We start from the raw sequence: 13,793 nt of genomic DNA, 5'->3' as shown, positions 1-13,793 counted from the left end.
GCAGAATCTCCAGTGGGGAAGGATGAGACTGAGAGAGACTGCTGCAGCGTGAAAGCTACTGGCTTGAGGAGTGAGATGGCCCCATTAGCCATGGGGGCTATTCGTCACTGCTATTACAGTATCACCTATAGGCTATGGCTGTGGCCAGGGCCCCATGGCGCTGTGCTAAAAGCAAGAGGCAGCCCCTGCCCCAAAGAGCTTACAGTCTAACAGAGACAAAGGCTGGGAGGGTAAGTGCTTTGCCCAAGGCCACCCAGCAGGCAGTGGCAGAGCTGGAAACGGAAGCAAAGTTTCTGGAGTGTCAGTCTCGTGCCCCATCCTCTAGCCCAAATCCACGAGTGAGTTATGCAGGTCATCCCAGGTGAAGGTGCCTAAAACCTGTGTGCTGCCCCAAACCAGCATCAGACCACAGAAATACTGATCTAGAGCTGAGAGAGCTTCACAGATGTATATTGGTTGGATTTTTCATGTCCCTCCCCTCACAAAGCCATGCTTAGACCCAGGGGCCCGGCTCTCCCAGTGCAGAGAGCTAATACACCAGAGAAACCCCTTCAGTAACTTTTGGATAGAGGAGTGTTTCACCATATGGGGCAGGATGGAAATAAAGCCCTAGGGAGAGGATGGTGCCTTCTGCTTTGCTATAGGAATCATGGGCCTGATTCCCTGTTGTTCTGCACCCGGAGTCATCGTTTGCACCAGTGCAAAGTGAGTGCCTGGTAGGTGTGGAACGCTGCCGTCCTTTGTGCGCACTTGACACCCACCTTGCAAAGGTGTAGATGACAACAGGGCAGCGGAGAATCTGAGTCCAGTGGCAACCTTGTGTTGCATTGGTATTGCTGACAGTTGTCTGAGCCTGGGGCAGAGAGAGCTTTAGAATGTTCTCCTATCTTTCTTCCTGGTAATTAGCAAATCAGTGACATTTACCTAAACAATCAGCTCTCTAAAGGGAAGACAGTGAGAAGGCTGATAAGATCTAACCTGACAAACATTTTATTTCATATAGTATATTTGCTAGATCCAGGATCACAAATCTCTCTCCCTCTCTCTCTCTGTATATATATATATATTTTTTTTTTCCAAAATAAATCATACGATCAATTTTTTACAAGAAAGTCAGTCGGTAGTTCCGCACCGATTAGCAACTCTATAATAACAAAGCAGTGTTAAGCATATCTATCTATCGATCTATCTATCTGATGATCATTCCATCCCCATACATATCTATCTGTCTATCTAAATGGCGTGTCTGTGGACTCTGGCTGACTGACATCTCTTCTCCAGTGTTTCCTCAGATACTGCATTTGGCCCTCATTCCCCCGGGAAAAACAACGATCAGAAAATCTTTGGAGTTGCACGGGGATCTTGTCATTGCTCATCCGTGCAAGACGTGTGTTAGTGTTAGACCTGCTTGGGTGCCGTGTAAGAGACTCTTGGAGACTCACAGCTGTAGAAGCCAATCCCTAGCAATACCAGAACCCCACAGAAGAGACACCCCAATGGGCTTGAGGCAGTGCAGTCATCTCCTGGTTAACTTCCTGGGCAGAGAGTCCTGGAGAGACAGTGGGATCAGCATGGAGGGATGGGGGAGGGCACTAGCCCTCTCCTCTGGTGATTAGGGGAGTGTGACTGACAGGCTGAAAAAGCCCAAGAATCCCATGCTGAAGGAGCATGGCTTGTGTTGGGGTGTGAGTGTGTTTTGAGAAGAGCGGGGGGAAGGACGGGTTACGTCTCAGGAGCAGAGGCCGTTCCCCCTCGGCCTGCAGATCTGAAACTCAGCTTTGAAAATTACACACCGTCAATAGAGGCGGCTCGCCTCACTGACCTGCAAAGCTAGGTGCCCTGTCTGGGCGTTCTCCCCTTTACCCTCCTTGTGTCATTAGCCATAAGAGAGGCAGCAGGCAGGCAGAGCTGTGAGGTGTGGGGCTGGGACAGTGGACCTTTGAACCGGTTCAAAGCTTGGTAACTGTCTGTTTTAAAAGGCGGCTGTTATAAAGGGAGGGGAGGCCAGAGCACTGGGAATGCAGGCCCTGGGGAACTGCATGGAGGGATGGGGCGGGCACTAGCCCTCCCCTCTGGTGATTAGGGGAGTGTGACTGACAGGCTGAAAAAGCCCAAGAATCCCATGCTGAAGGAGCATGTGTTGGGGTGAATGGCTTATGTCTCCTGGTGAATGGCTCGTGCCCTGACTCGAGTCCCACCTGCACAATGCCTCTCCTGAGCATCTGCCCAACAGCTTGAGGCAACCAGTTTTCAACCTCAGGAGGGGCCGCCAACTACTTGCTATGTGGGCGGGTCTCCTGAGCCACCTGGTCTCCTTTCTGTTCGGCGATTGGCCGTCTGGAAGGACAAGAGCAAATCTGGGTTCCCCCGTGCGAAGGTTTCTTCAAATGGCTGTGTGATCAAAACCTGATTTGTGCGACTCCAAAGGGGGTGGAAGCAAACAGCTGTTCCACACACCCAGGTCGGGTGACCAGCTGTCCCTATTTTATAGGGACAGTCCCAATATTGGGAGCTTTGTCTTATATAGGCACCTATTACCCGCCCCACCCCCTGTCCTGATTTTTTTACATTTGCTAGCTGGGCACCCTACACCCAGGCATGGCCGCATGCAGCGTTTAGCTGTATCCACCCACATCTGCTGCCCAGAAAATGAGGCCTGAGTAATGAAGAGGAGAATGAAATGAAACAACCCAGCCTACTTGGAGACTGGCTGAAAAGGCTTAAATAGCAGCTAATGAGCTACCAAATAAACTCTAAGGGACTGCCCCAAGAACACGCACTTAGCATGTTTTCCTTCCCTGCTGCTATGTTGTCAGATTTGCACCAGGCCTGTCTTGTAAAGTCAGCATTTCCAGCCAACAAAATATTAACACACACCACAAACAAGAACAGCTACCAGGAAGCCGCTTCGCCTTTCGACCCTGCAGATTGACAACCGGTCCCCGCGGCCACGTGCGTTCTGCTCCACTACGTTTGTGGGTGAAGCGCATCGGGCTTGGACTGAGCCAAACCTTGGGCTTCTGACTCAGACAAAACTCTCGTTGAAGTCAATGGATCAGGCCCTGAGGCCCTCACCCAGACCCTGTGTAATGATGAGGCCTGCAGGAGTTGATGGCGAATTCCTAGCCATTAATCATTGGAACAATTGACCCCGGGTCACGGCGGATTCTCCATCACTGGCCATGTTAAAATCGAGACTGGATCTTGTTTCAAAGATCTGCTCTAGTTCAAACATGAATTCTTGGGGGGCAGTTCTAGGCCAGTGTCATACAGGAGGCCAGACGAGATGATCGCAGGGGTCCCTTCGGGTCTTGGAATCGATGAAGAAAAATAAGTCATCCCAAATTCTCCACCCGTTTTTGAACAACTCCCAAGCACCCCTTTGTTGCTCTTTGTCGAGTGGCAGGGCTCCAGGAGAGGTTTTATGAGTCTATTACAGGCTTGGCATCAGCCAGCCCAGGATTTTTAGCGTATGAGGTGCCAGGTTCAGTCCCTACAAATGACCCTGCATCATTGCAATTTGTTTTGGGGATCTTGGTTTTTTTTGCAGCAAACTCTCCAGGTTGCAGCCATTCCCAGAGTTGCTGAGCAGCTCAAGCCTGTGAGTAACACAGCCTTGATTGTTCTCCACAACCAGGGCTGGCTCTAGCTTTTTTGCCGCCCCAGGCAAAAAAAAAAAAAAAGGCGTCCGGACTGCCGAAGCAAAAAAAAAAACCGGGTGCCGCAGGGAGCAGGTGGAGGGCGGTCAAGGTGGCTCGCAGGGGGCTGAAGGGCGGCACCCGCCCGCTCCCTCCGCCCGTGGGCAGCCAGGCACTGCAGCCTGCTCGCAGCCGGGCGAGAGGGGCTCCCCCCTCTGGCCTTGGGGTGCCTCTCCCGGCCGGGCAAGCAGAGCCCCCGGAGGCTGCAGGAGGTGCTGGCTCAGCCGCTCCTTTAAAGGTGGCTCGGCCGGGCCGGGCTCAGAGCAGCGCGGGAGGCGGAGGCCGGTGCAGGCGGTGGGGAGTGGTGCGTCCCAGGGAGCCTGGCGGCACGGTGAGCAGCGGGGATCGCTAGTTCGTGCCCCTGCAGGGCTGGGCTATCTGCCCCAAGATTGGCTGGAATGCCGCCCCTTACAATGTGCCGCCCCAGGCACGTGCTTTCTCGTCTGGTGCCTGGAGCCGGCCCTGTCCACACCGCACCTTCCCTAGAACAATGGGCAGCATCCGGTCACTGGGAGAAGAGGAGGAATCTTGCCAAGAAATCAGAGCGAGTGACTTGCCTCCCTGCCACAGTGCACACAGGAGAGGCCTTTGCGAATGACTGAGCAGTCTGATGGGATCAGAACGGGGCTCTCCCCAGAAACGAAAGCAGGGTGAATCTGCCGTGCCTGGAACGTGAAACCTAGTTCAGGCTGAAAAACGGGGGCAGGGGTGGGAGGTGTTGAGGCGGGCAGAGCACTGGGGAAAGGTGTCAGACTGGCAGCCTTGGACTTCAAAGGTCCTCTCTTTCTCCGGCAGTGAATACACTAACAGTGCGAGCTGCCCGTCCCTGGCTCACCTCCTCTATCCTGGGGTGGACGAAGTCTGTCTCCGAGGCCAATCCGTCCCCTGAGATTGCCCACACAGGGACCACCTAATGCCAGGTGTGACAGCAATGGACACCTGCCTGCCGGTGCCTGAGGCCACCAAACAGCTGACGGAGATGTGGCAATAACTCTCTGTCACTGGGGCTAGTACCGTTGGCTGGATGTGCTCTGCGGTCCCCAAGGCGAAAGGCTCTGAATCCCATACCCGGGGTCCAGAACTACTCCAGGCTTTTCAGGGCTTGGGTTCTTTAGGACGGCATTCATCTCTCCCTGCCGAAACTCTGCCTCGGGGGGCTTTGGGCAGGGATGGGGGAGGGTGAAATGAACCATGACTAGCGCTCCTAGAAGAAGAAGAAATGAGCCCTCCACGGGAAGGTCAGTAGAGCTGCAAACCGGCCCCTCCACATGCCCATGTGGGGGTGTCCCTGTCTGACTGGCCCTTTAAGGGGAGTCAGGCTTAGCCTCATCTCTGACAGATCAGTCTGTCCCCCCTGTAGTGGGGCGGCTCCCCCACTCCAGCGGAAAAGGGATTAAAGTCAGCCCTGGGAGAAGGCTGTGGCTGAGAGCTGCTAAACTGGGCGGATTGGGGAAGCGGCTGCAGCCGGGCCACGCCCCAATCAGGCCACAGCTGGCCTGTATAGAAAGGATGGGAGCCAACAGCCCAGGAGGGTCTCTCCAGGCTGGGATAGAGCAGGGCCTGGCTGCCTGCAGAAAGGGCACTAGAGCGAAGCAGGGCTGGGGAAGGAGCAGGGAAGCTCCAGGCTGGCAACTCCCTGGGCTGTCGGGCCTGGTCCAAGGCCCATAGAGGTACTGGGAGGCAGGCAAAGGCAGCAGGTCTGAACCCCCTTGCCTATGATGAGTGGCTTTTACACTGCAGTCTGCCCCAGGGAGCGGGGCTTGGTGATGACTGGCAGTAGCCCAGACTGAGGCAAGGTGGGGATTAGAGGGTGGGGGGTTTCCCATAGAGACTGGTGGGGGTATTGCCAGGGGGCAGCCCCAGGGTAAAGGGGCACCAGGGTCTGGGAGGGACAGGGGGCCAGCTACAAGTGGGACGCCAGCCTGCAGAGGGCGCCCAGGCTGGAAGAGAGCTAATTCCCGAAGACCTCCAGTAGGAGGCATGAGTGAGTCCTGCTCCATTACACACACACACACCCACACACCCAGGTGATCCTGGTTGGTTGGGAATCAGATGGCTTCAGTCACTTATCAGCTGTAGCTGGGAAAGAGACAGGTGGCTTCCATAAAGGCCTGGTGGAGCCCAGTGAGGGAGCAGAGCTGCCAAAGGAAAGTTCTCTCCTGTGATGGGCTGAGAGGGGAGAAAGAGGCTGCTGGGGCAGGCTTGTGGGGGAAGGTCAAACCTGTGGCCTGTAGGTAGACTGGGAACAAACGTCTCCACACGTGACTCCAGCAATTGGTTCTTTAAGAAAAACACCAAATATTGCAAGATTTGTGATTGGAGCGTGAGAGTGAGCAATGCTGAGCCATCTTTGAACCAAAGACGGGATTTTTCCAAAGTGCTCAGCCTTGCTCTAACTTGCCTCCCGTCAGGGTCAATGGGAACAGGGCTGAGACTCGGCGCTTTGAAAGATCCCTGCTGGAAGGTGCATGGCATGTCCTTGTGGTTAGCAGAGCAGGATTATGTAAGGAGTAGGTTGGTTCCACTTTCTCCTAAGGTTCCATGTATAAAAGGTTTAAGCACATTGCAGACATGAGCTATACGTGTCCTGTTGATTTTAAGCACATGCGTAGAAGCTGCCAGAGATAGTTATCAGCAAATGATTGACTTGCTGGACTCTCTAACCATGTGTGAAAACATCTCATAATTTCCTGTTAATCATCTATAGCCCACTTATAAATGGAGCAGGTTTTTCCCCTGCAAACAGTGCAGGTTATTCAACCTTGCCTGTTGCAGCTGCCAGCAAGGCTGCAAAAGATGCACATTTACCCGCAAGCCACTTAAAATCCACCTGCTGCTCCTGTTCAGTTCGAAAGTGGGACCTCACATGACACCCTTTCTGGAGCTCGTTTGCCAGCTGGAGAAGCTCCAGGCAGGGAGTGGGACTTGGAGCGATTTCCACGTTAGCTGGAAACCGGTGTCTCCTCTTAGAAATGTCAGAGATCAGCGCAACCCTGCGCCTCACCTCTGATTATTTCCCCCTTCCTGGCCAGATCTCTTGTAAAGTGCAGTCCTTACACAGCAACTTCCACGTGAGGTTTTCAGCTGCACAGCTGCAGTGCTAGGCTTGACTAGCATATCTGGGCAATCAGCCATTGGTGTCAGTTGCCAGAAGCGAGCGGAGGGCGGCCAGTGAATGAATGGGGCAAGCCGCAGGAACCCAGGATAATGAGGGAGGTCATTTCAACAGCTGGGGGAATTGCTGCTGATGGGGATCAGAGCAATCATGACTGAAAGGAGTCCTGCTGCCCGATGGACCGATGGCCTTGCTGGGCGGGAATGGTTACACCCGTCGTTTGAACAAACACTGGATCTTAATACCAGGGGAATTGGGAATCGGAACCTGGATCCGAACATTAGGGTTCCCCCTTTATCTGTCTATAGAACAGGACAGACCAAAATCCTGCATTCAGACATTCCCAAACTTAATGGTGGGGAGTTCAGATCTGGCCCATCCCAAATGCAGGCCAGCGGGGAGGGCCTGGCGGGCAGCCTGAGCAAGAACGTCTACATTGCTAACTGAGCCCGAGTCCATTGACCTGAGTTCTAAGAGTCGCTGCTGCCTCCCCCTCCCCCCAGTGTAGACGTACCCATATACACCAGTGCAAAGTGGGCCCGATTCTCATACTAAGGCCCTTTTACGCAGCTCTAGCAGGGTGTAAATAATATATGGAGATATACCCATCTCATAGAACTGCAATGACCACGGTGCAGGGCAATAGGGAAGCGGGTCCTATACTCAGGAGCGCCGCCAGCTTTTTTGCTGCCCTAGGTGGCAGAGATCCCGCCCCCGACATGCCGCCCCTGATAGAGGCAGCAGAAGGTCCTGCCCCCAAAATACCGCTGACGACCGGGCCGGCCGAAGATCTGGTCACCGCCCCCCAAATGTTAGCACCGGCCCTGCCTATACTGTGCGGGCTAGCTTCCCATCCAGCCTTGTTTTGTGGCTGCACCAGATTTAGGAAAAGGAATGACAAAAATACCGACAAACGAGCCACGGCCTCAAAGCTGGGACAGTCCCTCTCCAGCCCCACCACCCGCGCTCCAGTGGGCGCTCCTTCCCCCCCGCCATGTTGTCTCATACGAATACCTAGGACTCCCATTAGCACTTGGTTATTATTTAAGTGACAGTAGCATCTAGAGGCCTCAACTGAATTCGGGCCCTGGTTGTGCTGGGCGCTGTACGTGCACCTAGGTAAGTTTACACTGCAGTGGAGAGGGGGCTTCCCAGCACAGGTGGACAGTCACATGCCAGCACTGTTTGAGCTAGTGCGCTACAGATAGCAGCACGCGTTAGCTGTACATACCCAGGGGGTTGGCCAGGACCGCACTCCTGCAGCTAGCCCGAGCCGCTGTGGCCACACTGGTATTTTTAGCAAGCTAGAGTGAAGGACATAAATCCACATCGTGTAGAGGTCAAGCATAGGAGTTTATTACACACAGCACTGGCAGAGTGTCACCTTGCTTATTAGGCTCAGAGACACTGCCGATCAATTGATTACAATAGAATATATGGATTTTCCATGGGGAGGGGGGAAGTGACGGGGTAGGCAGTTCCACACCCCGGGATAGGTTTTGCAGCAAGACAAGATAGCACATTAGCCAATGGTTAACAGGTTACATAATGTCTCCGCCCATGGCCTCAAGTTAGCAAGTTAACATTTAATTAATACTTTGATAAAATGTTATTAGTATAAAATATATATGTTGAATTCTGATTTGGGGTCCATAGGAATGGAGCAACTCCTTTGCTTGTCCAACAGGTACATTCCTAGGGGTTAAAGCAAAGACACAGTGAAAGTATAGGGCAATAAAGATTGTCTCCTTTATATCTTAAGGCAAGCATTGGTCCCTGGGAAGGGAGGTGGAAGGAATCCATATCTTATACTGACGTGTCAACTTTTCATAAACTCAAGGTTGGATCTGTGGGAAGAATGTTTCCCTGCAGAAGAGACTAATGCAATAGGAACAGGGATTCTTTGTTCAATTTGAAACATAATTATTCAGTTATTGCTTCAACATCTGGCATTTCTACCGACCAAGCATATCTTAGCAAAGGCAATGTTATCTTGTTTATTCCAGCTTTCTCCTAGCTGATTACTATTTGCTAGGCCTCTGGTCTCTTGATCATACTCTGGACTTTGGGTCTGGAAAAGAGCTGGCACAATTCATATACCAGGTTGTTATATAAAATGCACATGGATTTTAACCCTTCATAGAGCATAGGTGCTGACTTCCCCTCTGCCCGGTGGGTGCTTGACCCTGCCCCTGCACCGCCCTCATTCCACCCCTCCCCAAAGTCCCCACCCCACCCCGCCTTTTCCCACCTCAGCCCCGCCCCCATTCCACCCCTCTTCTCTGCCTCCTCCCCTGAGCGTGCCGCATCCCTGCTCTTCCTTCTCCCTCCCAGAAAGTCGTAAGCGCCACCATACAGCTGTTAGGCGGCGGGGAGGGGGCAGGAAGCACTGGGAAAGGAGTGGGGATGCAGCACGCTCGGGGAAGGGAGAAATAGGCGAGGAGGGGGAAGCTTGGCTGCCAGTGGGTGCGGAGCACCCACTAATTTTTCCCCGTGGGTGCTCCAGCCCCAGAGCACCCACAGAGTCGGCGCCTATGAGCTAGAGCATCTGTCTACCCATGCTGGAAAGCACCCTCCCAGCTACAGTATAGACACACCCCTAGTGAGTGACAGTCCCTGCCCCAAAGAGCTGACTGTCTCTATAGACAAAACTCAGTAGAGGAAACAGACAACGGCAGGCGAAGTAGCACCCTGGTGGTCACACAGCAGGTGGGTGGCAGGGACAGAACCTGTATCTCCTGAGTCCCAGCCCGGCGTCCTATCCACTAGACCGCGGTGCTGTACTACTGATCATGCATTTGTTACAAAGGTGGTTCTCATTGTCTCCATTTTACAGGTGTGGCAGCGAGGCAGGGGACCATGTTGTGCCTCCCTCTTTGCTGGGCTCGTTGTCCCTGCTGGTTGGAGTTGCGTAGGTCTGCCAGTCTGTGGCCCACACTGGGGCTGGTTCCCGCTCCCTAGAGCCCCACACAGAGCGGGTCATGCACGCTGCAGGGCAGACGGTCCCCGGGAGCGATGGCTAAAAGGTTCTCCCAGGGAAGGGGAATATCTCTCACAGAAGAGTCTTTCCTCCTGCCTTCCAGATCTTGGCCTCCCTGGAGGAGCAGAACTTCACAGAGGCCTGGGGGAAGAAAGCGAAGGAACTCTATGGCTCCATCTGGAAGAATTTCACAGACACTCAGCTGAAGAGTATCATTGGCTCCATCCAGACCCTGGGGCCTTCCAACCTGCCCCTGGACAAGCGTCAGCAGGTAGGCGTCGTGCTGGGTTGCTCTGAGAGCGGGTGGGGAAGCGACACCCAGTGAAGCTAAGGGCACGTCTACACTGCAGTTAGACACCCGTGGCTGGCCCGGGCCAGCTGACTTGGGCTTGGGCAATGGGTTTTTTTTTAATTGCAGTGTAGATGTTTGGGCTGGAGCCTGAGCTCTAGGGCCCTGCGAGGTGGGAGGGTCTCAGAGCTCGGGCTGCAGCCTAAGCCCGAAGTCTACACTGCAATTAAACAGCCCCACAGCCTGAGCCCCACGAACTCAAGTCAGTTGGCACGGGCCAGCCATGGGTGTCTAATTGCATGTAGACATACCCCCAAGTCCCTGAGGGGTTGGGGAAGAGAGCAAGAGAATGATCGGGGTGGGGTGCATGCACGCGTGGGGAGGAGTCTTCAGGGCTCAGCTGGGTCTTGGGTAGGCACTTGAGGGGGTCTTGGGAGGTTCTTGGGGGGTCTCAGGTAGGTTTTGCAGGGGTCTCGGGAGGTTCTTGGGGGGGTCTCGGTTAGGCTCTTGGGACATAGGAGGTCATCAGAAAATCCATCTTTTGGTTTGCGAATGGAGCCGCGTTGATGGGGAGTCACCAGCTCCGGCTAAAATATGGAGCTCGGATTTTCCCAGCTGCTTTTCTGCCCGTTGGCCCCACTGCAGGCCTGCTGTGAGCAGGTGCAGCTCCTCCCGCCTGCCGGAGCCTGCCTGGGGTGGAATGCCAGCTCCATTCACTCTAGCACGAACAGGCAGGGCGAAACCTGGCAAAGAGCAACGCAGCGGCAGTAGCAGAGTCCAGCGATTGCAGGTGAAAGGTGGGAAACACCAACCCAGACATCCTGGGCCTGCTTCCCCGTCTCCCCCCGATAATAACTCCGTGCAGCAGGGGGCCCTGCCATGCGAGGCTCCAGGTCTGCCAGATCTGCGCTGCCTACACAAGAGCTCCCGGTGCCGGGCGTGTTCCGGGGCAAAGCTGCGGTGGAAGGAGGCATGGCTGTGCTGGACTTGTGCTCCAGTGATTCTGCGTCCCCGCATGGCCCCGTAGGCACAGATCAGCCAGGCAGTGGCAGGTAGGAGAGCCAGGTCTCTGATTCCATGTTCATCCCACAGCAGTTTGAGCGTTCCGACTAGGTCTCTTATCCAGCTATCAACTTCCGCACATGGCCTACGTGGATTTAGTAAATATAGAGTCCCTATTTATAACCAGCAGTAGGGCTGTTTCCCCAGCCCAGGAAGGATTAAATACTATGCCCAGGTCATGGGCAGGCCCTTTCCTCAGTGTATGGTTTGTTCATTCCAAGAACGAACTAGCAAAGTGACCCAGAACAAAGTTGGTCCCATGGCCGGCGGGGTCAGAGGTCTTTCTGCTCCAGGGCCAGTCCCAGGAGTCAGCCAACTTCCCTCTCGCAGCTTCGGTTCCAGCCGGGTGGGATAATCAAACAGGGCTGGCTGGCTCGCTCAGGCCCCTGACCCTTAAAAGAGCAGAACCCCTGTTAGTTAGTCACCATGGTTGTCCTTTAAAGGTAAGTCAGTGCATGCTTCTGTACTGTGTGACGGCACAAGGAACCCCCATGCAATTAGAAGAAGGCCAAGACAGAGGTGGAGTGAAGGTCGGAAAGCAATCAGGGCCATCAGATAGGAGTGCGAGGTAGCAGGCAGAGTTTTCACAGCGGCCCAAGGGAGGCTGACGTTGAAATGGATGGGAACTGACCCACCAACTCTCGGGCCAGGAGAAGCGTGAGCGGACCAGCGAAGGTAGAGAGCGGAAGGAGTGTTGAGTGCCTAAGGGGAGGGTATGTGACTGGGAAGCGGATTGAGCGGGTTTCTCTTGGAAGAAGTAAACATTGCAAACGAATTGAAACCCAGCGGGTGCCGGAGTGCTTCCCGCGGGAAGGAGAAGAACCAGGGGAGCCAGAAATAAACCAACGGGCCCCAGTCCCGCGGAGGCGTGAGATGCTTTAGGAAGACCAGAGGGAGGCCGGGTTCCAGGGCCTACGTTTTTCAAAGTCCCTAGTGATTCCGGGGGCCCAAGCCGAGATCGATCTGAAGGGGGCCTGGTTTGCAGAGGGCAGATGCTTGGCACAGTCTGGGAATCAGGCCCCTTTAAGGCCTCTCAAATTGGGCACCCCCCAAAAAAATAAAGTACATGTAGCCCCAGTGGCGGAGGGGCTCTGCCCCAGGCTTCAGCTTGAGGAGTAAAAAGGGGAACGGTTCCTAGCAGCTTGATTTAGAGTCTGAAATTCTGCGCTCCAGAAGGTGCAGGCCCAACCTCCCGGCCCACGGCACTGGAGGGCAAAGGTGACTTTCAGTCACCTTCTCACCCTGGGCTGCCACAGAGGTCAGCGTGGGCCCCGCTCTAAAATCCGCTCAGCCAGCAGCCTCATTCATGGCACCTGCCCAGGGCGGCCTGTTGGGCCCGAGAGTAGATGCTGCGGAGAGGCATGGAGAGGCTACCCCATTCTGAGAACCGGTCCCAAGCCCTCCTGTCTATGTAGGTACTTCTCTGCCTCCCCATCCCCATAGCATCTGAGCCAATCACAATGCTTAGTGAGTGCAGCCTCCCAACACCCCTGAGAGGCAGGGCAGGGCTATTCTCTCCATTGTACAGGTGGGGAACTGAGGCCCAGAGAGGTTAAGTGACTTGCCTGAGGTCACCCAGGGCTGTCTTACAAAGTCGCTGTGTCAGGACGCTGGACAGGCTGTAATTTGCTATGGGACAAGGAGGGCAGTTCCGCCCTCCCAGACTTTTCATGCGCACCCCGTTTGGCCCCCGCCCCCGACTTTGCAGGGTATCATACGTTCACATCTAATGGTCTAGTCTAGATGCTGATACAACTCCCCCCAACCCCCAAGATTTTTTCTGAAATGACGCCCCTGCTGTCGAATCAAAAGGGGCCCCTACCACGGCTTTCGCCTTTCCTACGACGGCCTGGTTCCTAGGGCATCAATGTCTCCAAGCCTCAGGGCTTCGATCGAAATGACTTTTTCTGTACCTTGCTGGCCAGGTGTGCGGCCAGCAAAGTGTGGGGCCAATTTGCCCTGCAGCTTGGGCAATGCGTTTGCACGAAAGCTCGACCCGCGGCGGGAAAAGGCTGCAATGAGGATCTGATAGCACCTTGCACTGGTGTAAACAACTGCGCGGGGCAATGGGGAATCAGGCCCTCCGGAGCAGTGAGGGTACAAAGGGCAGGCGTCCTGGAGGCACAAACTGGTCTCACATCTGCTACACCATGCCAAGGGGGGCGCACAAGGGCAGCTGGGGGCAAGCCCTGGGGTAGTGGCCTCAGATTAATAGGTCAGAGAAGCAAAGACAGCACATTTTTTCTTTGATCGGGGGAGGACACATCATAGAGGTGTGAAGGGAACGGGGGGAGGGCAGGCGCTGCTCCCAGGTCAGTTGACACAGTGTCAAAAAAATGCACAATGCAGCAGGACAGGGTGCTAAGGAAAATCCAGGCAGGAAAGGAAAGGCACCGAGGCCAAAGGAGAGAGAGCAGAAATGAAAACAGCAGCAGCTTTGGCAGGAAATCACTGTCCAGGCTAGAATTTTTCCAGGCCGCTCCTGTGGTCAGGAGAAGCCCCACGGGATCTGTGATGCTCACCAGCGAGCGGGTCATGGTTGTTACCCGCTCCAGAAGTCAGCATGCTGAGGGGGAGGGGGGGCAATTAGTCAGGAATGAGTCAGCGCGAAGAGCACCGCCTCGTGACTGACCACAGCTCCTGGGCGCT

At 54.6% G+C, this 13,793-nt stretch overlaps 1 protein-coding gene across 2 annotated transcripts in view; it reads left to right on the top strand.

Moving 5' to 3' along the window:
- ACE (angiotensin I converting enzyme) overlaps positions 1 to 13,793 on the top strand; it is a 105,067-nt gene that overhangs the window by 50,550 nt on the left and 40,724 nt on the right. For both annotated transcript variants that reach the window (XM_065577499.1, XM_008174554.4), the window contains exon 2: positions 9,897 to 10,064. In XM_065577499.1, coding sequence (XP_065433571.1) covers positions 9,897 to 10,064 — 168 coding nt within the window. The remainder of the gene's footprint in view (positions 1 to 9,896; positions 10,065 to 13,793) is intronic.

The sequence above is a fragment of the Chrysemys picta genome, chromosome 24 (assembly GCF_011386835.1).
Source record: "Chrysemys picta bellii isolate R12L10 chromosome 24, ASM1138683v2, whole genome shotgun sequence".
NCBI classification, from domain to species: domain Eukaryota; kingdom Metazoa; phylum Chordata; order Testudines; family Emydidae; genus Chrysemys; species Chrysemys picta.
Note: the sequence above shows the minus strand (reverse complement) of the source record. Positions and strands in the feature narration are given on the sequence as shown.